The 25,817-nt window shown below is 40.5% G+C and overlaps 3 protein-coding genes across 5 annotated transcripts; 1 reads left to right on the top strand and 2 right to left on the bottom strand.

Annotated features, from left to right (window-relative positions):
• Positions 1-6,143: 6,143 nt before the first annotated feature.
• LOC115369715 (caspase-1-like) lies at positions 6,144-8,696 on the bottom strand. The gene is made up of 7 exons (XM_030066383.1): positions 8,582-8,696; positions 8,351-8,436; positions 7,804-7,995; positions 7,471-7,708; positions 7,124-7,282; positions 6,878-6,987; positions 6,144-6,686 (listed from the first exon to the last, which is right to left on the bottom strand). The coding sequence occupies exons 1-7, from the start codon at positions 8,694-8,696 to the stop codon at positions 6,582-6,584; spliced, it is 1,005 nt and encodes a 334-aa protein (XP_029922243.1). The 3' UTR covers positions 6,144-6,581.
• A 3,351-nt stretch (positions 8,697-12,047) lies between these two features.
• Positions 12,048-17,457, bottom strand: LOC115370109 (caspase-1-A-like). The gene is made up of 4 exons (XM_030066958.1): positions 17,325-17,457; positions 15,270-15,355; positions 13,380-13,658; positions 12,048-13,226 (listed from the first exon to the last, which is right to left on the bottom strand). Exons 1-4 carry the CDS (start codon positions 17,366-17,368, stop codon positions 13,192-13,194), a joined length of 444 nt encoding a protein of 147 aa, XP_029922818.1. The 5' UTR covers positions 17,369-17,457; the 3' UTR covers positions 12,048-13,191.
• Positions 16,429-25,749, top strand: rabgef1l (RAB guanine nucleotide exchange factor (GEF) 1, like). 3 transcript variants are annotated; one of them, XR_003929222.1, is made up of 10 exons: positions 16,429-16,563; positions 17,316-17,518; positions 17,685-17,857; positions 18,437-18,618; positions 18,844-18,925; positions 19,558-19,690; positions 19,810-19,901; positions 20,050-20,306; positions 22,504-24,153; positions 24,621-25,749. XR_003929222.1 is itself a non-coding variant. In XM_030066940.1 (9 exons), the coding sequence occupies exons 2-9, from the start codon at positions 17,340-17,342 to the stop codon at positions 22,930-22,932; spliced, it is 1,527 nt and encodes a 508-aa protein (XP_029922800.1). In that variant the 5' UTR covers positions 16,429-16,563; positions 17,316-17,339; the 3' UTR covers positions 22,933-25,749. The 3 variants fall into 3 exon arrangements, 2 of the variants coding, with proteins under 2 accessions (XP_029922800.1, XP_029922801.1); XM_030066940.1 differs by having other exon boundaries at positions 22,504-25,749; XM_030066941.1 differs by having other exon boundaries at positions 16,431-16,563; positions 17,313-17,518; positions 22,504-25,749.
• Positions 25,750-25,817: the final 68 nt, after the last annotated feature.

Raw genomic sequence — 25,817 nt, forward strand, 5'->3', positions numbered from 1 at the left:
GTTTCAAAACTCAGTACCTCCATTCCTCCTTTACTCTTGGGGTTACATAGAATTCCTTTCTTTAAGTAGTGACATTTATTTCTCCAAATAAAATTAAACAGGATTTTATCTAAGTTTTTGCAAATTGCAGGAGGCATTGCTAATGATAAGGATACATAAACCAACCTTGATATACCCTCAGCCTTAGAGAGAAGAACTCTCCCATTCAGTGAGAGGTCCCTCATCAGCCACATATTAAACCTTTTGCTTACTTGTTGAATTATTGCATTATAATTAAGATTACAACGATTGTTTACATTTTTATCAATCACAACACCTAAATAAGTAAGTGAGTTTTTCACAGGAATGTTATCAAGTTCTAGTAGATCACATTTTTTAATTGGAAATAGACTAGTGACAGAGCTCTCGCAGGATCTCTGTCAAAAAAGAGCCCTGATATTAGGAAATGATGCACATTTATCTTCTTGGGCTGGGCCTGCCCCGTACAGAGGTTGGACTTACACGCAACCGAGTATAATTGTCCAGTTACCCGGACATGGACAGGCCAACCACTGTCCATGCCTTGTTCCTGGAATGTGTGATGCTATGTGTGTGAATGTTGACTGGGCGTGTATCTAATGCAGTAGACCTAGCTAACAAGATAGAGAAAGTACATCTGGCTCCTGCTTTATCTGTCCTCTGCTTAGCGATCAAGCTGTCTTCAACTATATAATACATTGGATAATACAAGAGACATTGAACTATCAAGCCAATTGTAAGAATTAGAGATGTGTCTCCTTGTCCCCATATTAATTCTGATGGTTACACTTTTGTGATCTGTAAGAACTGTAGGTTCTATTGTGACTGAATCCACTTTGTTTTCAATATCAGATGAAATTAATCTATCAGTGATTGAAGAGACCCATCTTTATTGCTCAAAGTATATGCCTTTTTAACTGAGTTCCTGTGTCTCCAAATATCAATTAAACTTATCCTGTTGCATACATTTTCTAATTGATTTATTTGTTTCTCTCTGGGAGGCCATCTATACATGCTTTCATCCATCACTTTGTTAAAGTCCGCACCCCACAAAACTTTAGCTGAAGGAAAAGTTGATAACAGTTGGGCAATCTTGTTTTCTAGTGTTGATAATAAAGTTATATTCAATTGCTTATTGTTGAAAGCATAGGTATTTACAAGAATGAACTGAAAGTGGTCAAGTTCCGTTACAAGAGTTATCCATCTCCCATTTGTATCTGCAAAATGATTAATAACGTGGCCTTTGAATTTCCCAAGCAAAATAGTTCTTTCCTCTTCCTGCCTCTGTCTGTACCCCGCCTCGATCCTCTGTAAACAAACCTGTTCTAGGGGGAAATGATAGACCGCATAGAGTACAATGTGGAGCACTCAGTAGACTATGTGGAGAGGGCAGTATCAGACACTAAGAAGGCGGTTAAATACCAGAGCCGGAGGGTGAGTCACACATCCAGACTGTGCAAACCAATGCATGCAGCTTGAAAGTGACAGACAAATTGAGTGGCATGGCATGCGTATATGGTAGCTACATGGTGACTGTCATTATTGCATCTGCATGCTTCCTTGTCGTTATATTGTGCATGTGTAGCATGTTTCTTGTGAGCTTATTTCACTCTACACACTGGAGCTGATAAAGAAGAATCCACTCACAGGGTTACGCAGATGAAGTAGGCGGCCAAAGACTTTTCTCTGACTTTTCTAGAGACTGTTCTCCTTTTTGAACATTTGATCGTTTCCCTCTTTATTCAACAACCAAGTGTGCCACCTCTTGGTTGATATTCATATTGTCACTCAAAGGTGTGAGAGTTTCACTCATTGCTTGATCCAAATTTACTAGAATGGAAAGGATATCATCTGCCACAGTATTTCCCCGCTGACCTTGAGCAAACTCAATCTCATAATCATAAGTTGTGTAACCTTTTTCTTTCCTTTTGACTTCTTTCTTTCTTTCTTTCTTTCTTTCTTTCTTTCTTTCTTTCTTTCTTTCCTAATCATTCATATCATTTCCATTCATTCACTCCATCATTCAGAGTCATTATCTAACTCTACGCTCTCTTTCTTTCCCTGCCCATGTCCCCCGTACAGAAGATGATCCTGATAGGAGTTTGTATTGCAGTATGTTTGATCATCCTCATTATTTCCCTCGCAGCTGGACTCAGTTAGAACCCTCGGAAATCCCCGCAGGCCACATAGCTTAGAGCCCCAGACAGAGCCAGAGGCTGCATGTCCCTCTTAGCCCGCAGTTCAAGGCCTTAAGTGGCTTCACCGGTTTGGTCAAGGTTGTCTGCGGGCCAGCTTTCCAGAGGATGTGACTTCCACACTGACCTCCTCTTTCCCTGTTCCATTGTTAAAATGTATACCAGTTTCCAGTATCTTTGTTTTTAGGATGACATGAACAAAATGCAGAGATGAAGAGATTCTGGTTCTTATTCTGGATTTTAATAATCTGGAATTGTGGACCGTCTTCCTCCAAACTGCATTTTGTTTTTACGCTGCTTTGTCGTAAGCACTGTAGCACAACTGCTGCCTTGGATGACTATTTTCTGTTCTTGCCATGCAGAAGAAAATCATGATTATTATATGCTGCGTGGTGCTGGGAATTGTTATTGCTTCTGTTGTTGGGGGGACGTTGGCCTGAATGCCCACTGCGCGCCAATGTACACACAGTGCACAGGGCCAGAGGTGTTTTCGCATGAGTTCCTTTTTTGTAAATGTGTGGTGCTGCAAAATGTTTGAGTGTTGAGTGTTGTCAAAAGATATGATGTTTCCAAAAGTGAATTCTTGAATGACAGTTACTAAATGATATGTAACGCTATACTAACACATTCCAACTTCCAAATATGCCATTTATTCAGTTGTAATGTCAACTTTGTGTTGTATAAGTGACCAGCCGCTAATCTGCAGTGTTTTCAAAGCCACGGTTATCTGTAGACATCTGTTGGAACATGTGTTTATTTACATAATCTTTTGTAGTATCTTTTTCTTTGAGTAGTCACTCTTACTGGTTGGTTTGATGATGCTGGTCTGTAAGTGACAAACTCTTATTTTGTTTTCTTTAAACTCAATGGTAAGCTTTAAAAAACATGTATCCTCTCCATCATGCTATTCTATTGTTTGGTTTGTTCAGCAATACACTTGATCAGTCACTGGAGAACATCAGCATGGACTCAAAGTAGCCCTGTAAAAGACTCTCATATCACTTTTCTGTATCTGGCGACACATGAAACATGCACCAACTACAACCATGTTACCATGTTGCCTACTCAACTTGTTGCCTTTGTGTTGTATTGTGATGACATGATTATGTTTGATTTCTTTGAGTGTTTGTTTGTTTTGTTTTGTTTTTGTTTTTTTTTCCAAGTAAAGTTTGTCTGAAAGTCAACAGAGTTGGGTGCTTTTCTCTCCATAAATTCATGGCTCTGACACAGAATGGTTCCGTCCGTATAAATCTAAATCTTATAAACTAACCAAAGCCAAAGTCTATGTATTTTACCTTTATGGCTCGCAATGCACTATTGTCTTTAGCCAAAAAAAAAAAAAAAAAAAAAAGCGGACCTGGTGAATACTACCAAAAAGTGCAAAACTGTTTTATTGATATGAGGAATGACAATACATACATACAGACTATTCATCAGCTCAAAAACAATCAGCACCAACAATCGTAAGGAATGGCTTGTCTTAACCTGAAACTGCAGATAAAACAGCTCCAGCAGTTACACACTTCTGCTATCACAGCTACACAATATGATATACAATGCATGATTAATCATTACACACTTATATATGTTGTTGCTGTCTCTTATGCGGTTGGTTCATTCAAATGTGTCTGACAGCACAAGTCAGAGCGGCACTATACATTGGATAGATTTCAATCCTTTGCTCTAAGGATTGGATATAGCTCTCACAAGCAGGCGTAATACAAACCAAAATGATAGCCATATTTATGTTAACATTACTCATTTCCTTGTTGAAAAACAGGTGGCAAGTAGCATTAAGACCATTTGAGGCAGATACTTGTCAAAGTACACAGAGAGATCAGTTAAAGTAAAAACAATAATATCAATGGAGAGTTAAAAAACAATAAAATGGGAGGGAAAGCCGGGATAAAAAGACAGGTTGTAAGATGCTGCCTGAAACTTTAAACTGAGGCTGCCATGCTACCAGTCAGAGAAGACTGTTCCGGACTTTGGGGGCTCTTAACCCCTTGTAGACTATTGTCGCGAATTCGCCTCAAACCACTTCCAGTCTTAATGTAGCCGAGTCAATATCAATATAGGGTACCATTTGGTGTCCCGGGCAGAAATCACTCACTTTTCATGAAAAATTTGCAAAATAACAAAACTCTGAGGGTTTATTATAAATGGCCAAACATTTAAACACACATTGGTACAGAGATACATCTTTAAAAGGGTGTTTTTCATATTAAAAAAAAAGTTCTATGATTAGATGCATGTGATTTTGCCATGTCCCAAACTCCTCTCTACTAACTTCACTGAGTGAAATAAGTAGATAAATGATATACAATGTACAAATCTTTTACATGCTCTTGTTGCTCTCATCAAGTACTTGAATAAGATGAGTCAATTGGATCATTTATGGTCTAATGTCATAATAATTATAAACGTTTTGCATGTGTCCCTGGATTTGCTGTCCACCCCGTCATTAGGTGGTTACTGCCACTATAAGAAACCACCTGCTGTAATCAGTGACATCACTACCACTGCTCTGTCTTTTACAAGTGGAGTGAAGAATAGCTCCTGCAGAGAGAGTACATATCAACATTTATATTTTGACATTTTCATCATTTTATGATTGAACTTGAATGTGTTCAATCTTAATGTGTCCACCCTGTCATTGCAAAATATGAATCTATATAAATGCTTTTCAGAAATTCAAAATATGTTTATTAAAGTATACACAGTCACCTTCCTAACTGATACATGTTGCTAGCTAATGGCCCAACATGTGCTCATTAAATGCAAACTTCAGCCAGAAACGTCCTCCCTGTCATTGTCCACCCCGTCATCAAGTCTAGTTTTATAACAGTTTTATAAGTTTTTCAGTGTTCCAGAAGTCAAGTGGAGGACAAAACATATGCAGAGAAAGAAACCATTTGAAAGGATACCTATGTTTATACTTTTTGTGGTAGGCCTACATTTAGGGACCAAGGGTTTTTGTTTTGTTTATATCAATCTTGTTTTTTCGTCTAGTTGAAGGTTTTATTTATTTATTTTTGCTGTTGTTGAGTGTCATTTCCAAATGTAGCCTACCTGTTCACAATTCAAAATACAGTAGGTGAAAAAAGTCATGTTTTGACAAAAAACATTTGTTGACAAAACCATTTCCTTTAAATATATATGAGGCACTTCACTATTGTCCACCCTGTCATGCCAAGGTCCACCCCGTCATGTTCATGTTTTATGTGAATAAATAATTATTTTCACAAGTTATCAAAACCTTTTGTGTGATTTTGCTCTGAAGAGATTAGGGCCAAACAGTATTATTTCAAAGTTTGACCAGATACCTTTATTTATAGAGTTTATTCAGAAAAGAAAGTACAACTTTCACAGATTTTACATATACAAACATATTTTTCCATAATTTCTGTATTTTTGAGAGATGTTTTCCAGAAACTAAAATATATTCCTGAACAAGGGACCAAATACCTTTCTGAAAATGTACATTTTGTAATCAATATATGATTAGAACATATTTACTCTATTTAGAAATTGTCCCATGACAGGGTGGACACATTTTGCAATTCGCTTGTACTTTCTATGCTTGCAGTCAATTTATAAAAGGTGCAGGAGCTTGACCAACATGCATTTCTAACAGCTTAAGGTCTACTTTATACAGTGGATATGGAGTTCAGTGGAAAATCTCATCTTTTTTTGTGTGACATTGGGAAGTCTCAATGGCACTCTATACTGATATTGACTCAGCCGAGGTGGTGTATGTATCCCACTGATGCCTGTTGATGCATATTTCACACTTACCAAGAACTGTATTGGAAACACTCTACCACCAATAATTTAGCATCTGCTTGAAAGCAAAAACACAAACAATTTATTATTATTTTTTTTTTTAGATAATTGTAAATAAATTCAGGTAGTAGGGGGTTTAACAGGATAGGAAAGGATAGGATAGGATAGGAATTTATTTATTTGAAACAGGGACAATTCACAAATAAACATTAATATTGTAGGACATGAGAAGATGTCTTGGGCCAGGCTATAGCAACAGTTGCTAATTTCCACCTGTAGTCCCTGGGCAGATATGACAATATAAAAATTAACATTAAAATGAAAAGGGCACAGTCTCCTCTGGATTTCAGATGTGACTAAAGAAAGGTGAGAAGGCTTAGTAAATAACCTCACAGCTTTTGCATTTTGGAATTGCTATGAACAGTCTACAGCAGCTCGGCTGAGGCAAACTGAGCGTTATTCATTCAATATCACGGGAAGACAAAAAGGAGCACATTTTAGCAATGTTTGCTGGATTAGTGAGTTAGAGGAGCATAGAGCGGACTGTGGAAAGGAAATCCATATTACTTAGTGCATGGTGTCTCAAAGGCCTGGGAAGAGGTAGAAGTGCTTTGATAAACTGCATCTGTCTTTGACTGCCATCTGTGTTATGGCTGGAGTGGGACCTTGGTCAAAGCGGTTAATGACCTGTGTGGATTAAGAGAGTGTATGAAGGTTAAGTTTGACTTAGAAATCAAAGAAAAGCATCCGTCATGGCTGGTTCTGTTGTACTGCTGTCAACTGTTCAACAATGACTCAAGTGGTCGCATTTTTTCACAAAATCATATCGCCCTGGAAAATCTCGTAATAACAGAACAGCTTCCAGTCACAAAACTTACCTTTATGAACAGTTCCTCAAGGTGATCCTTGTGGGAAAAGGTGTTGAATACCTCAACAAGGTACCGGATGAAAGGAGACCCAAAGAGTGGATCCCTCCAGGAAACATTTCCTGCAGGATACACGACAGAAATGAGAAAAAATATTCATTGTTCAAGGTAACAAGTCTTGGCTGTTATCTAGCAACTTCTATATATTTAAAACTTGACTGTTGAGATGTCATTTACCCTCTTTGCATATAAACTGACCTGGGGTGCAGGAAAGAAAAGCGATGAAGTCTTTCTCTATGTGTACTTTGATGTCATCTTCCTCCAAGGCATCTGTATCAGCAGGCCTGTGTGAGCCTGGTGTGGGTGCAGGAGCAGAGGCACCACCTCTTTTATCAGCAGCCGTAGATCCGTCATTTCCTGAAACAAAAGGGCATAACCTGAATATAGTGCATGACAGCCTTGCTCACTTGAAACCAACAAGCCCAACTTCAATTATACAAAACAACTGGTAGAATGTATTTGACACAAGAACACGACTATGAGTTTCATAGATCTTGACAGACATTTTCCTGGGTTGGTCTCTATGACAAAGATGAGAGAATCACCTCCTCTGCAGGCGTTGATGATGATGACCTTTGGTTTGTCCTCCAGGGCAGGACAGTTCTTTGCATTCAAGTACTCAAAGATATTGTCAATGGGGAACAAGTCGTCGGGATTCACTGCCTTCCCGCGGCTGCCATAGACGGCCCCCTTTTCCCCATGAGACATGATGACCACAAAGACACTGTCTGTCTGGGACAGGTCAGGAAGCTGAGCGAAGTCCTTCACAGCCTTGTCAATGTCCTGTGACAACATAAAGTCAGTCAAACAGCAGGGCCTGTTTCACTCTATCAACTAATATTTTAGTTTGTTTTTTGGTTTCGTTTCTGAAACAGTACCTCTCCAGTGTATTTCATGGGTTCACCAGTTTCAGGTCTCACCACTCTGTATCCCAGAGCAGTGAGCAGAGCCGCCATTGCAGCGTCGTCTTTCTCAGATCCTTCCCTTATCCACTTCTTGTTGACAAAATTCCGAACATTGATTAGCAGGGCCACACGCGTCCTATTGGACTTGGGCATCACAGGGTAAGCCTAAAAGAACAAATTATTTAATGGCAGAAATTTAGCATGCATTAACATGGATGAAAACTAGCATTGCATTATAATAAATGTGTTTCAAACTCAAAAATTCGAATTGTCAGTATTTCCTTGACCCATGTGTGTGAACCAACATAAATATCCCGTCACAGGAAGCATTACATAACAGACATATCATTTAAGATGTTACATGGAGCTTGATCTAAGAGAACAGCCAATTTCATAGTGCTTCTTTTTGTACTAAAACTGAGTATTTTATCTTAATTACACTATCCATACCACAGGTAAAAGTAAGACAGAAAATCTTGCACTTGATTATAACCATATCAGATGTCTCCAGTTGACCTACAAGTTTATCAGTTCTTTGGATGTGTGTCTTGAAGTTTTCATCACAGAGGATGAGGACAGGGGATATCGGTGGATCCTGCTCTTCAGCTGGAAAAAACAAAGCAGAAAGTGACTGCTGTGATTTCAGGTCAGTGTATCTATATGGCCATTTGAGCAGGAATGACTGTGTTTAAGTTACCACGTTTTCCCAACACACAGTAAAGGCATTTGACACTGAAAGATCTCGACCCACCTGCCTCTTCAGCTTGTCCAACAGGTGGAAACAGGTCATTGCAGAGAAAAGGGTCGAAGTTCTTCAGGTTAGTGATCAGCTCTTGACTGGCCCTGGCCCCTTTCCTCCTCACCATGTCTATGAGGCATGATGCTCTGTCTGCTCTGGCCAGGTGCTCCTCAAATACACAGTCTCTCTCTCTTTCATTTAAGATTCTATCATCCAAAAGGTGATCCAAGAGATTCGCCATAACAGGGGTTGAGATCCTGTCCACAAGCATGCGGCGAGCCCTGAAAAGCTGCTGATCTGGAGAGAAAGATGAGACAGAAAAATGAGAAGACTCCAGTTAGATTACTCTTCCAGGACCCTCTCTAAATCACCTTGACAGACCAATGCAGACTTGGCAACTAAGCCAACACCACAAGAAAATAATACCCATTAAACTGAACAGAATATTATCTATTAAAAAAGGCACACTTCGTTTTTAACCCCAAATATTCATTTTGTATATGGTCGATCACATGACATTGTGCTCTTTGCTTTTCTCTGACAGACACTGACACTTACATGACCGCCTGTTACAAAGTTTGCCTTCGGGGCTTTCTGCCAGAAAGGCTCTCTAACCCTAACCCTCAAATCCAAATCCTCCTGGCAGAAAAAGAGAGGATATGCAGACGCTTTGTGGTAGAAAGCCCTGAAGACAAGCTCGTCCCACAGCTGAACTTGACCATGGGGCAAGAAAAGCGGAAACAGCACTGGCGGTTCTGGGGAGGGGCCAGCAGGGGCCAGTGCCCCCGTAACTCTGAGTCTGGACCCCGCTGTGGCCCCCCCCCTCCGAACAAAGATTATACACTGTGATGCGGCTTTCACACAGCGCGCGGTTTGGGCCGCGCTCTGCTCTGGGTATGGCGCACATACATCTATGACGGCGCAGAGCAGCGTGCACACGCGTGTAGAGTAGGGCGCACGCATGCACAGCGTGCACGTATGTGGCGCTGATTGTGACGTGACTGAAACAGACGTTAGGAAGTAGTTTTCCGTTCTGGTGCAATTTTTCTTTGGCGGACAATACAGCAGCTTCGGATGCACCATGTAAACAGGCAAATACATTTTTTAATTTATGGATTAGCTGAACTAATGCTTCTAAATAAATTATGTTACATGAATGAAGGCTGTATTTTTTTCTCATTTCATATGATTTCACCTGTTACCTGTTGTGTGTGTGACTTCACAAGGAATTTTATAATAAATGTATGACTATACTGCATTGTCTTTGCAATAGTGCATATCTCATGATGTCAATCATCTAGATTTCTAAAAATAAATGCAGACCAGTGCGCTCTTGAGCTCCGCAATCACATAGGCTACACAATGAATGGCTGAGCCAGCCGAGGTCTGCGCCGTACGCGCACTCTGTGAAAGCCGCTTCAGAGCGTTGCACCTGGAAACGGTCAGTTTTGTTGATCTACGGTGAAAACAGCGAGCTCGAAAAGTTACCGACCACCCGACGAGAGGCAGTCAGAAGCAAGAAGCGACTACGACGAACAGTATTTTATTGTTACAAGGTAACAATAAGCTTTTAGAGTGAAAATATGATGATGACTTATTGATGAAGATGATAAAAAGACAGTGGTGTAATGAAGATGTGATGATGATGTTGATGAGTTTGTACTAAGTGAGGAGTTTGTCTGTACTAAGGTTACACTGAAAAACAGGATGTTTCCATTGTTTCTGTCTCTAACACTTGTGTCTCAAATGTGATATTTTGAACCATTCAGTTTGGTTACAATGGGTAATCATTAGTTTTATGGGGGAAAAAAACAGATATAATTTTGAATCTTTGTCTTTTTTGCCCCAGGTTGAATGTGCCCCTCTGACAAAACCCCTGGACCCAGCCAGGCCCCTCCAGTAAAATTGGTCTAGAACCGCAACTGGGAAACAGATATTACTAGCGGGTTTCTTCGCGTTACATTGTCAAATATAGAGATATCAACTGTAAAGAGGCACTTACCGGCCATTTTTTTACTGAACCTTGCAATGGATTGTCTCTTAAAAACTCTGAAGCGTGATGAGCGCTGCGAACAGTGTCCCCGGTGAGTGCAGTTGCGTTTATAGGAAGAGGAACTTGTGGTCGCGGCTCGCCCAGAAGTCCGGTTGGGTTCAGAGCCCCACCTACTTGTTCACTTTTCTCTTTTCAACCATAACCACGTCCACTCAACATTCATATGACTGTAAACTAATAGCAGACCATTTTGTTGTTGTTGCTGTTGTTGTTGTTGTTTTCGTCAATATTTACTTGTCTAATTGTGTATTAGTCGTGTTTGGGGTGAACTCATTCAAAAAAAAACAAAAAAAAATCTGCCTCCCTTTCCATTCATAACTGAGTGGTCTCAAACTTTGGATCCACATGCTGACATTTGATAGCACTACATGTTACACCCTTTTTTTGTTGTTGTTGTTTGTTTGTTTATTTGTTTTGTTTTGTTTTTTATCAGCAATTCTCTGGTGAAGTGCTTTCTGGTGAAGAATTCATCCGCTCCCTAGAGTCGTCCAGTGTATGGAGAGACACATTAGGGTATTCATTTTCATTTTAGCCAGTATTATGGCTCATAGCCCTAAATACATAATATGTGATCATTTGAGAATAAGTACATCAGCATCATTTGTAAACATACGGATCTGTGCACCACCAGACATTCCTGGGATGGGTTGATAAATAAAGGGAAGTGATACCAGATGGCAGCATAGTGTCTCTTTTAAATGACTCCACCCTACTATTCTAGACTGTTACGGCCCATAGACGTAGACGTTATATGAACTCAAACATAATCGTCATAGCTATCAGGAAAAGGAAGGGAATGCAGCATGAAACCTTGTGTGAGCCTTTATGAATGTGATATGTTAATAGTCAGTTTGCTTATCACGTGGAAATGAATGAACAGCTGCTGGGTGAGAATATGATGGCAATCCCTGATAAAAACCGTTGTAACCTTTGCGGGGATGTACAGTATATAGCCAGTATCTCCAATGCCACAAACAGCTATTGTAGCTTGTTAACTTGTCAAAGTGTAATAAAATGCCCCTGTAACTAAGTGGTTCAGAGTGCTTTGAAACCTGTTGATGCAGTAAAGTGCTAGGTAGTGTTAGAGTAACATTAGCAAATGTAAGGTGACTTTTACCAGAATATAAGGAATCGTCCCTTGTGTTATTTTAGCAGCGAAGCGGGCACCTAGTTCCAACCACAGACTGCATGTTTTATACAGTCTATAGTTGGTGCCAGCGTTTGTAGAGTTTGGAGCATTAGTTCAGCTGTGCTATGTAATCATGGTAGTGTAATACTTAGGGAAATCAACAAATTTCAAGAGGGCATGCAAATTCTATTGAAGAAGTTTATTTGAAGTACATCACAAATTTAATTTGGAATATTATTTCAGGGGAAAATGACAATGAATTTCATTAAAATAGCTTGCCAAGTACTTCATGTTTGTTTTTTTTGTTTTTTTTTGTTTGTTTTTTTTTTAAACATTGTTAACATTACCTTGGTATCATGTTTATCTGGGAAATTCTGTCAAAGATATCACGTTCATTTTGACTTTAAATTTTGGCCTTCAATGCTAGTTCAACCTTATTTGACATTGGCAGATACACAAGTTACATACAGGAACTTAAAATGTACAATTCTGTAAGTGAATTAGTTTTTGATAAGGACACCAACAGCTGTAAACATTTTTGACAAAATATGTTAATTGTTTGAATGTACAGTACAAAACATCACAGTTCAGAGTGACCCTTCAACAAATAAATCTGTAAACTGTTTGATGGTACCTGAAGCCTGCATTTTGCCAAAAGGCGCAATAAGTGGAACATTACCAAATAACAAATAACAGCGATCTGAGCAACAGCAGGCAAATGGGAAGGCTGTCAGCTCTGGCTCAGACGTTCAGAAAACAAATCACATCAATAAACATAAGACACAAGGATAGCTTATTTTATCAATCTGAGTTAGCAGTTCAGTGAGCTTCAGTATGGTGTACAGCTATACCAGGATAATTCTGCGATCATAGTTACATCACATGACATTCAGAGCTTGTCTGAGCCATGGGATAGACTTTCATGCACTGGACCCCAATTAATAAGGCTAGGAATAGTGGTGAAATTGTGCAAATAATAATAATAATACAAATTATAAAAAGGTCATTTAATTTGAAAACTTCTCTGCAGCTTCATGGCTCATCTTTTCCACGGGGCCAGTGATTACCGATGGGCACTGTATCTAGCTTCCAGGCAGTGTTCACAAGAATCATCAAAATGCTGATAAAGTATTACACAATTATACATATTGTCAGTGTGTCTCTTATACAATTGTACATGTTGCCATTGTGTCTCTTATTTCATTAAGGTTGTCTCACAGGCCAAGTCAAATTTTTTTTTTTTTATGTACAAACCAGCAGATATATTTCAATTTAATCTCTTCTTCCAGGGATTGGGTTAGGAGGTAAGGAGACCTCCCGATTAATTCAGATATCAGGAATCTGTTATGTATTTTGACTTTTAGAATCGTTTGATTAGGGGGGACCTCCATACTTCTTCAGGTTCTCTATTTCCATGTAATTTAATGAAGACGATTCTGCTCATTTGAGGTTCGGGAACTGGAGCTCTGCAGCAGCTGGAGAAAGTAAAGCAGAGGGTCAGTGCTGCTGACGGCAGGTCAGTGTACACATGGCCATTTGTGCAGCACTCTGTGAGTATTAGCACGTCAAAGTTATGCACTAACAAACAATAAAGGCCTGACCAGCTTTACTGGAGGATGTGAACTCACCAGCCTCTTGGTCAGCGGATGGAAACAGAACAGGGTGAAGTTTAGAGTCTCTGGTCTTCAGGTGATCGATCAGCTTTTGACTGGCTTCGTCTCCTTTCTTCCTCACCATGTCTATCAGACATTCTGCCTGGTCTGCTCTGGCACGCCTCTCCTCCAACACAGAGTCTCGCTCTCTTTCATTCAAGACTCCATCGGCTAAAAGGTCATTCAGGAGATCCTTTATAACTGGGGCTGTCACACCATCCACAAACTGACGCCTGACATTGAAAAGCCGCTGAGCTACAGAGAGAAAAAGATGAGGCATAAATACAAATGAGACGACTATAATGAGATCACTCTTCAGTGCTTGTAATGATCACATCTCAAAGGCCTTCCCTCCACTACAGCTCTTGAAAAGCATAACAGGTGAATAAGACATTAAAAAATACAGTGTCTTCATTTTATGATGTATTATGTTCACTGAACTGGACAATGTAGGCTATAGCATTTCAAAGTTGGTCATTTAATCTCAAGTGTTCACTTCTGTGAGGTGACTAAGTTGGCTTCACATAAAAAGAAGAAGAAACTATCAATTTTTTGTGAATAATTGTGATTTGATTTGCCTTTGGTTTATGGAAACGACCCAACACTGACAAAATGAAACCAACACGCCTTGCAGTTGTGTGTATGTGTATGTGTGCGTGCGCGTGTGTGTGTTTTTGTTTTAAGCGTTTAGTTATCAAAGTGTTTGCCTCGGAGTTTGCTGTAAAAAGAACTTAAATTGCTGCATATGTAATTAAATAATTTAGGTCTTACCTGCCATTCTTCACAAGTGTATCGCAGATTGTCGCACGATCACTAGGCTACTTTCCTGTGTGTGTGTGTGTGTGTGTGTGTGTGTGTGTGTGTGTGTAAGTACATGGCATACGTTACACTTAAATGGGCGGGAGTAAACCCGTTTTCCGGAAATATGCAGTTAAACCGAGCGAGTGCAAAATTAAGAGTTACTCTGTGGAGAAAACTTGATATGAAATTTGATAACTTGATTTGTTACACATTAGCGACACATGGTGTTACTGATACATATAAGACAGGTCGCGAGTGTATATTGTGTTTACCTTATTGCAAGTAAATAAATAAATAAATAATGCTGACACGCACACAAGTATGTCGACGTCACGGTCAGTCCGTATCTGTTAAACCGGGCCTGGGGGTGGCCTGCCATACACAGAACATGACCCAAGGTTTCATCATCGCCGTTCAACTTGTCCTAAAAATTATTCATAAGATAACGTGTGCACCGCAAAGCTACTGTACACAAATGCTAAATGATCACAGTGTGATCTTGACTCCATGTATCCTCCAGAGGAAATGACTAAACTTCTTGAAAAACCCGCAGTCTAACGTGATAAGCTTTCTTTCATGAGTCACCACTGCTGCTGATTACTGGACAGCTCAGTCCACAAAGCTAAGCCCAATGAAACCCATCGCATTAGCACAACGTGGCTTTATTTTATTTTATTTTATTTTATTTTATTTCATTTTATTTTATTTCATTTTATTTTATGTTATGTTATTTTATTTTATTTTATTATGTCATTTCATTTGCAGACTTCTGTCTTCAGCTTCATGGCTCATCTTTTCCAAACGTGCCAGTGTTTACTGATGGACACCGTACCAAGCTTTGTTTTAGAAGGACGAAATACAAAAACCATAGCAATTTATAGGTTTATCTTGGCTATGTATATATAAACATTACAGGACTGCTATTATATTACCCTGACATAGAAGACTGGGCTGCAAAACACACACACACACACACAAACACACACACCACACTCATCACAGACTACAAATCTCTGCCACAGACCTGTGCCAGTGACATCTCTCTGCTCAACTCTCGACTCTTACCATATTTGGATGAGGAGGGTGAGTGGCTCTGCCGTCCATACTGTCGTTCCCATTCATCCCGCTCTTTCTCATGTCGCTCTCGCTCCCTGAGCACAGAGCAGTTGGGTCAGACAACTGCAATACACACACACACACACACACACACCGCACTCATCACAGACTACAAATCTCTGCCACAGACCTGTGCCAGTGACATCTCTTTGCTGAGCAACTTAAACAACTTCTTTGCACGATTTGTTCAGCATTCAACACCATCATCCCACAATGCTCATCATCAAACTAGACCGGCTGGGGCTCAACACCTCCCTGTGTAATTGGTTGCTGGACTTTCTCAGTTAGAGGCCACAAGCAGCACGAGTCGGCAACAACACCTCAAGCACCATCACACTCAGCACAGGGGCCCCACAGGGATGCGTGCTGAGCCCCCTGCTCTTCACCTTGCTGACCCATGACTGCAAACCAGCATTCAGGACCAACCACATAGTGAAGTTTGCGGACGACACAACTGTGATGGGTCTCATCTCAAATTACGATGAGACCAACTACAGGATGGAGGTCAGCCAGCTTGCCATCTGGTGCAGAGAGAACAATCTCCTCCTGAATGTGAGTAAGACCAAGGAGATTATTCTTGATTTCAGGAGAGGTCACACACAATCTCCCCCACTGACCATCAACGGTGTTGCAGCAGAAAGGGTGAGCAGCACCAGATTCTTGGGGGTGCACATCTGTGAGGATCTCTCCTGGAAGACCAACACAACATCACTGGCAAGGAAAGCCCAGCAACGCCTATACTTCATCTGCAGGCTTTGTTGCATCCTATTATTTAATATTGTTTCTATATTGCTTTTTGTATTGCTCTTTAAAGCATTTTTTTTTCATTTTGCACTATTTAATTGTGTTTTTTATACTTAACTTTTTGTACTGTTTGCACCGTGGATAAGGTCAGAGTGAAACTTTTTTTTATGATTCTCTATATGTCTGGCACATTACTGCAGAATTGACAATAAAGTATCTCGAATCTTGAATCTTGAACACACACACACACACACACACACACACACACACACACACACAAAAGAAACGCCACACTTTATGACTGGTGATATTTCGACCGCCAGGTGGCGACAAAGCCCTTCATTTGATTTGCGAGGCGCCCCCAATGTACTGGAAGAAGAACAACACAGGAAAAACAAAATGGCTGTGAAACGAAGCTAACATAAACATCAAGCACGGACACTGAAGCTGGAGCGAAGATAACATTACCCGACGGCCCGTTGACGTTGCGAATGAGATTGTATGTGAAGTAGAATTGAAATAGCTAACACAGACACTTCTCACCAACACGACCATCTACTTAGGTTGGCTAGGTAGCGTCACGCAGCTAGCTAACGTAGCTAAACCGAGCCGCTGGGAGCTAACGCTATGCTAACTGGTCCGCTGGGGTTGTTCGGGATGGACCAGCAACTCCAGCCTGGCATACCCATAACAACATTAGCCACCATAATGTCGATATGGTGGGGAGTAAAGCAGACGCCAGCTTTTTACATGAGAGAGTTATTTATGAAGTCGTTGCACTGTCTGTCCATCACGGTTAGCTAGCGGCAGCTGTTAGCCAGTGTTAGCTAACGTCTGCTAAATCGTTAGGTCAGAGCTGGAGACTGCGCTTGAGCTGCCCAGAAATCGTGGACTTTGACCAAATGTGTCAGCCCCAACACATCATTGGGAATAGCCACACACTGAAGGAGCTGACACTGGCGTTAGATTTGCTGTTTGGTTTATGTAAACACGTTGTAACCTTCAAGTAGTAAGCTAAATTAGGTCCCGAAGGACATGTAGCCCAGCCAAACTGCCGCACCTCTGTTGACTGATGATAACGTTAAGAAAGTCTGGTAGATTTAATATTAAATAGCATCTAGACGTGGGTTCACTGCAGAAATGTGTTTATTGGTGCATATGAAAACGCCGATTGATCTCCCTTTAATCAACGTGTTTCTGGCATTTGTCATTTTTACTTTTCCAACCCTGGTCTTGTGATTTTCTCAGCAGTATTCCTACCTTGAGAGAGGGACGATGAGCCACCGGTTGGAGCGCCGTGGCATCCATCTGGACCAGTCTGAACTGCTGTGCAAGAAAGGCTGTGGTTTTTATGGCAACACAGCCTGGAAGGGCTTGTGCTCAAAATGCTGGCGAGAGGAAAATCAGCGAGACCGACAGAAACAGATACAAGAAGACTGGGCACTTGCAGAGAGGTTTGTCCCTGTCGGTGTCTCTATCATAATCTTCTGTGCTGATCTTTGTATGACTATGGTCCGTACTGTTTCTTTTGTTCTCTCTATATTGCTTGTCATTGTCTGTCCCTCCATTGGTCATGCGGTAAGGGTATGTCATAATAGTCTTACGGTCATTCTCTCCCAGGCTGCAGAGAGAGGAAGAAGAAGCGTATGCAAGCAGACACCAGAAGGCACAGCCACAACCCACCGCTACACCCTTGAGCAAGTTTGAGGACAGAAAAAACAAGGAGAAGTCCAGCAAAGTCAATACAGTCACAAAGTTTTTTTCTCCTTCCACAAAGACACCACCCAAAAGAGGTACATACTATTTGGGTGTCAGAGGTGAAAGAATTACTAGCAGTGATCCAGTATTGACATCGTTTTATGAAATTGGATTTGTTTGCCCCCACCCCAAGATCTGATAATGCATATTGTGGTGGCACAGTTAATTTAGGGTGTTACTAACCTTGGATTTAGAGGTAAATGTGTTACTATCAACTGCCATTTCCTGCTCTTTTTTTTTTTTTTTTTTTTTTTTCGTCTTTTGGCTTAATGCATATTATTGAAATATTGTCTGGAAGATTTTCTTGGTGTTTGTTTTTGCAGAAGTAGTTATGAGGGTCCACTTTATTATTAAGAGAAAAAAACTTCACCACAGCTTTAATATGAAATAGTCCCAGTGATTTACTTTGTCCTTTGCCTTTATGATGTGCTTTCATTTCATCCACATTTTTACTTTTGTGACTTGACAACCCACACAAATTTCTGTCTAACCGAAGTGATAGATACCAGTGCAGATAATAGCTACCCGTACTTATTTGACAGGGACATGGCTAGAGAAAATTCTGGATGTGTTAACTTATAATTAACACAGTATCATCAACTGTCTTCTTCCAGATTCTGGTCCCTTTGAGAGTCAGTCCACTCCCAGTCCTAGCTCCAGCTCCTCAGCGAACCGGCCCACTGTGGACACCGACCGTGCCACACGAGAGTTCATTGACTTTCTCAAACCTCTGAAGCATGGCAGGGAGATCTTCAAACAGTGCCGCGCCTTCACGGAGAGCATGGCCTACAAGAAGGTGAGCTACAGAGGTTTACCCATAATACCTGATGTGTTTGTGGGTCAGCTGCTTTTGTAGGATACAAGTGTTCTTATTTATTCTTGTATATTGATAGACAGTAAAGTGTTGTATATGAGATAGAAGACTGGCGTATTTTCCGCTAATTAACACATTTATCATAACAATACTTTTAGCTGGAGGGGTTTAACTAAATTGGACTTGATTTTTATCCCTTCTCTCCAGGACCAAGGTCCTGATGAGCTGTCAGAATGTGCCCAGGACTTTTACCAGAGCCTCTCAGAGCGCCTCCAGACCCAATTCAAAGGTACTGCTTTCCTCTTAGGCAAGAGTCCCAGACATTCCCAGACAAATAGTTAAGATTGGAGTGTAAACAGTGTGTCATTGCTCACATAGTCTGAGAAGATCAGCACATCTTGATGTTTCGATGCAGTCTGGGATGTTCAGACCAATTTCTGACATATTTAAAGTTTTAGTGTAGTTTATTTGACAATAAGTAGTGAAATGATTAAATATTTGTCATTGCTCTTGAAGTGTGAGGGGGTACTGCAAGCCAGTTTGTCACACTGGCCAGTTAAATTGTAGTGGGATATGTCATCACTGTGTTTACTGCAAATCAGACAGATGAGCAGACAAGCAGAGTGGGCATGACTGCCAGTTTTATTATGGAAAATTTCACCACCTCTCTCTCAGTTTTGCCACCAAATGTGTACGCACTGATTTGGTGGCACATGAGTTTCCCCCTTTGGGGATTAATAAAGTTCTCTAATCTCCTCCAGCTATTTCTAATACATCTAACCATGTGCATGCACCAGACACCAGTTGTTGTGGTATTTATTTTGTACTAAATTGTTGATTCTTGTGACATCCGTAAAATACAGTGTGTAATGCATTTGCCCCCTGTATGTATGTGTGTTTGTGTGCATGTGTTGACTGTAGGTTCGATGGACCGTGTAGAGTGTGTTATGGATGAAGTAGAGAAATACATGATGACTCGTCTCTATGAGGAAGTCTTTTGTCCCGAGACCACAGATGATGAGAAGAAAGACCTGGCCATTCAAAAGAGAATCAGGTACACACATCAGAGTTTATGATATTGCAGGCTGCATTTTCAAGTACTCAAATCTATTGCAAGTAAATGGATTGCATCTGAAAGTTCATTAAACTAATCCTAACTGTGTGCCCCTACAGGGCCTTACACTGGGTCACCATTGAGATGTTGTGCGTTCCTGTGGATGAGGAGATCCCTGAGGTTTCTGATAGTGTTGTCAAAGCCATCACAGGTGGGTTTCATACTAAATAATTAAAAAAATAAATAAATAAATCAAAGAAAGAACATCCCCTAGTGCTAATTATCCTGAGCATAGAGAGATCCAACACATGATTTGCAAAGTCAGAGTGTATCTAACCGCTCAAATCTCTGCATCCCAGATGTGATTGAGATGGACTCAAAGCGTGTGCCCAAAGACAAGTTGGCATGCATCACACGCTGCAGCAAACACATCTTCAATGCCATCAAGGCCACCAAGAGAGAGGCGGCATCTGCGGACGACTTCCTCCCCACACTCATCTACATTGTGCTGAAGGCAAACCCTCCACGACTGCAGTCCAATATCCAGTACATCACTCGCTTCTGCAACCCCAGCAGGCTCATGACTGGAGAGGATGGATACTACTTCACTAACCTGGTGAGGCAGTGAGTGTGTACACACATGCAAATGTGTCATAACTTGAGTGTGTGTACGTGCCGTTTTGCCAACCCTCCTAATTTTCCTGGGAAGCTCCAAATTTTTAAACCCCTCACCCACTGTTCTCTCCAAGTTTCATTACTCTTGATTTTTTCTCATAATTTGATTTCAGTCAGAGTTCACAATCTGCCTGTGTACTAATTCTACATTTGTCCCATATCTGCCAACTAAGTTACAATTCAAGTTGAGGTTCAAGTACTAAAAATGTTATCATAATGTAATCATTACTTGTAAAACACAGGATTGTACTTTTTTAGTTTTATGTAATAGTAAGACACAATTGCAGTGTTTATTTTGATTTCACAGTTACTCTTGCAGTGGTGGTAATTTCCCTGCTGTTGTGCTGCACCACTGCTAAATGAATACAGGGGAAATGCTGCACAGTAACTCTTGAATCTATTCTGTAATTGTTGTGACTGAACAATGAAGTGTACATGGTTACCTTACCGGCCTGTCACTGAAAACCCTGCTAGGACGTCTGCAGATGATTCAATATCAGGGGTGTAACAATACACGTATTCATATTGAACCATTTGGTATGAGGCTTTTGGTTTGGTACACATCACCAACCAAAATAATGTTGTCAGTACATGGATGTACACAGAGAACTCAGCCATTGTGCTCAACATGGCAGCCAACACGACGTAACAGGCAGCGTGCTTTTTGCCCCTCCCATCCCCAGAGAAAAACACCACAGTGCAACTCCAGTGAGGCACGCTGAGAGGCACACTAAGCTAAGCTAACTTGTTATAATATGGTCAGTAATTCCATTACCATAGCAGAGACAGAAAATCCTCCAAACGGGACAGCTCATTTACACTGACATCAGCCCAGTGTGTCAACAGGTGGAACGAAACAAAAACATGGACCAACACACATGCTGCAAACTATCACCGCAGCATTCCTGCAGGCGCAGCCATTCCCGACTGACTCAAACAGGGCACATTTATAGTGCAACGTACATTTATAGCTGTGGATTTGAGAGCCTACTCTGTAGTGGAAAACGCAGGCTGTCACATCATGCTTAGTGTCATTGAGCCTCAGTACACTGTTCCTTCACCAGCCCATTTCAGCCAGACCATAATTCTTGTTTTGTACCAAAAAACAAAACAAACGAAAGCCCAAATAGAGAATGAGTTGTCTGAAGTGGCTGCTGTTGCTCTGACTGCAGACAACTGGATGTCAAGGGCTCCACAAAGCTAACTAACTGTTACCTTACCATTGAATGGGAAGTCACTGCCACAGTTATCATCATCATCATCAAGTAGATCATACTTTATGATGTTAGTTTTAATAAGGAGCTGTTAGTGTTTTTGTTTTACATACTGCTAAGAAGACACCTCACAATATGGGACAGGTATACCTCCATCATTGTTCAAACTATATTTAGTTTGAACAATGATGGATAGTTTACAAAATGATTATAGTTTACAAATGATGTAGAGATCACAGAACACAGTAGAGCCAAGTACATTTTTAAAAAATCAAAGGAATTTATCTGGAATTTATACTTTTTTGCTGTATCAAAAATGAACTGAACCGTGACACCTCTGTATCATATCGAACCAAACTGTGAATTTTGCGCACTGTTACAGCCCTATTCAATTTATTAATTGATTTAGACAAAATAAGTTCTAAATCATGTTTAAGGTCTTGTCATTTGGCACATGCATAGACCTTGTATGAAAATTTGGTAGTTTTAATTAGTTGTTAATTCGATCTTTATAGAAATCTCTAGGGACGGGGTCTGGCGAACACAGGCCTGGCTCTTCTAGTTTACAAAAGATGTAGAGATCACAGAATACAGTAGAGCCAAGTACAATAGACAAAAATGTCAGAGAAACAGGCACAGACACAAAAAATTTACAGACAAAAACAGGGAGATTTAAAGTCAGGCAGGAACAGTAAAACCTGGATACATACTAAATGACATAGTTAATCAAAACAGTTGGAGGAGAACAGAAGGAGGGTGTTTTAAAATTAAGTGTCTTTAAAAGTTTAAAGGAGATCAGTATATCCTTCAGGAGGTAAATCACAACATGTCATCACAAAATAACAGACTGATGATGTGTTCCAGTGTATTGTCATCTTAGGGTGTAAGTTTCCTTTAATGAGCCCCCTCACTTCCTCTCTGCAGTGCTGCGCGGTGGCCTTCATAGAGAAGCTTGATGCCCAGTCTCTGAACCTGAGCTCCGAAGACTTTGAGCTCTACATGTCCGGCCAGGCGTCCCCCCAGAGGTCCCAGGCCTCCGGAGCTTCCTCGTCCTCCTCGGGCAGTGCAGCCCTCAACCAGGTCCACAAACGGCTGGACCTGCTCACAGGCCTGGGGGTGCGGCAGGAGCGGGTCATGGAGGAAGCTCGCCAGCTGGAGAGCGACCTGATCGACTGGACGGACGGAGTGGAACACAAGGTGCAGGATGTTCTGCAGAGATTTCCACTGGAGACACAAACCTCCTCCACGGCCGCGGCTACTGGGACGCCTGCAGCAGCGTCAGCAATTGACTCTGATAATGTTGAAAATGACCTTCTGCCACCGCCACTCCAACCACAGGTGTTTGCTGGGTGATATGAAGATCTTAGACCTAAAACCCTCTGGATGCTTTACTCCTCCTCTCCCTTTCCCCTGTTGTTCAAGCTTCCTGTCCATATGCACATACAGCAGCCCTCTGACATGGGTCTCAGTTCCACTCCAGACATTTGTGTTGGTCACACAGTGTGGCATCTTGAGTACCTCAGTCCTTATTCTCCTTTGTCGTTGCTCTCTCATTTATACTGTTGGTATAAATGTCAGGATGCAATTTTAAACATATTTGTGTCATTTAGGACTTATCAAGTATTTAATATAGAAAATTGCGCACACGTGAGGGGCAGACTTGCAGAGCAAAGTTCATGAAAGAACAAATGGGCAACTCACTCAGCCCTCCATTTTTTTAATTAGTCAACACCAAATGTTTCCGACTGCTGTCTCCAGCAGGGTGCTGCACAGGGTTGATTGATTCACCTTTCCTTAAATACACAGGTTAATTAGTCATATGATTTACACAGACAGTGTTCAGTGATTTGGCTTGGTTCTCTACAAAATCTACAAAATAGATATAAGATATTATATAATTCAAAGCACCACAGTTTAAAAATCATATAAAATGCTGTTTTAAAAATACAGTTTCCATACACATCTTCCCATTTGGTTTAATATAAACACACAGTTTCATTTTTAATGAAGAAAAAGATCGCAAAAAATCTCAAAATACTCACTAAAAACATTATTTCAAATGTCACAGGGCTAAATGTGAATTGCAAAATGCCCTACTTTTAAGAAGCATCTCCTCCAAGAAGTCTAATAACCCTACATTTTTGAGGAAATGTGAGTCAACCCTGTTTAGGGCAGTAGTGAAAAATGCTTGGTATCGACTGATTTAAAAAAAAAAAAAAAAAAAAAAAAAATGAAGGAGAAGAGTTTAGCAACTTGTCCATTTTTTTTCTATTCTAGGACTTTTCAGCAACGTAAGATACATTTTGGGTGAAGGAGATGAAGCAACCTGAATTCTTGTAAACCTTGAGGAAATAACCCTACAGTTCATGCTAGTGATTTGAACTCTAGTAACTATTCCACTGTCCTACATAGTGTGGGAAATTTCAGTAGTGCAACAGAATGTGTGTGTGTTTGTGTGCGTGTGTGTGTGTGTGTTTGGTTGTTTTGGGTGCAGGTCATGATAATTGCGTTTGTATGTGCATGTGGGATAACTTGCATGGACATGTCCATTTGTTAATTTTATTACAGCAGAGAGTAGGGCTGCCCCCTGAATCACCAGTCATAAACCCGAAGAGTCTTGTTTTGTTTTTTAGGTAGTTATGGAGCACTGACGGTAAAACAAGACGCATTCCCTTAAAAATGCACTGGAAATGTACTGCAATTGGAAACGGAAAATTATTAGGTTTTATATCCTTTAGAACTGGTAGATGCACCATTAATTGAATAAAATGGAGAAAGGCAGAGGACAGTACCGAAGCAACTCTGCCCATAATCAACATGACAATATTTTACATGCAAGTGCGTAAAATCGAGACAGTACCTACAGTACCAAACAAAAGCCCACTGAGCTGGTGGAGGGCAAATGAGGACCTCTGTCCAGTGCTGGTGAAAGCAGCCTCATGGCACACTCCATCAGAGGGTGATGTGGGAGGGGGGCAAAGATTCGTCGAAGTCAGTTCATATCGAAAGGCCGACTCTGGAAATATTTAAGTTGGGTACAGCCCTGCACTTGTGTGTAAATACTGTAGCCTCTCTTCCTGCCAGACTTGTCACTCCAGTCATAAGCTGTATGTACAGAGGTGATTTTATTTTTCTATGGAGTGTCAGGTATGAATTCTTCTGGATGCAGTAGGAGACATTATTCTGTAATATTTACAGTACTGTTTATGTCAAAGAACATTGTATGCAGAACATAGATGTCTTAAAGACACGTTACATTAATTCAGACGATTCGATAATAATTGGTTGAAATCTCATTTTCGGTGTTTTTATTTATCAGGAGCATGTCATAGGTCCACCACATAATCTATTTACAGAAGAATTATCATTTTGCTTTTTGCTTTGTCAGGTGTGTTGGGTGAGTGGGTTAGAAGACAAAGATAATGCTGTTCTCCTTAATCTCTGGATATGAAATCATTCCTAAAGTCTACTGCTGAATCAGTGCAAAAGAATCAGTATTACCCGTTTGATTTAAACTAATTTAAGTGCAGCACTTTTCTTTAGCTTGATTTAAGTGATCTTAATGCAGATGTGTATTTAATGAAGGAAAAATGTGCCGTCACTAAAGCAGTGATAATGTTGAGTAGGTTGCAAACTATGGAAATCTTTGGTGAAAACAGTGTTGTGGATTGTCACCAATAGAGACCGTTTTCAGCTGTGTCTGTGTCTTGGGCAATCCTCTTGTAAACATGTTTGGAAGTGACACGTTTGGAAGTTTGGTATTTCTGAGAAATGGGTGATGGGCACATGTCTTGTGTTTTTTTTTTTTTCCTCCATACTTTTGAACTAAAGTTTTGTTGTTGCTAAACACTAGACGTTGATCTTTTTCATTTACATTTGCAACATTTGAGTCGGTATACATCTGCTGTTTTTGTTTTTCAAAAGGCTTTTGATTACAAGTTTGAACAATAATAGATTGAATAACTGCATATTTCATTGTATGCAGAATACATTTATCAGGTATCTTGGAAGTAAAAGAAACATCTTTGTAACCTTATAGGTTGGTTATTGTATCACAAGGGAGTAAGTAACTCAATGCTGTCTTTTATTTAAATGTAACTTATTGGGGCAGTGTTGTTTTATTAGCATCCATGGGCTTGTGTTGATAAATAATTAAAAACTCAAAACACATGGGTTTTTTTCCCTGTAGTTTCTCTTCATCGCATGCTTTAACGTGACTGTAGAGTAAGTTTTACAAA

The sequence above is a fragment of the Myripristis murdjan genome, chromosome 13, assembly GCF_902150065.1.
Source record: "Myripristis murdjan chromosome 13, fMyrMur1.1, whole genome shotgun sequence".
NCBI lineage: Eukaryota > Metazoa > Chordata > Actinopteri > Holocentriformes > Holocentridae > Myripristis > Myripristis murdjan.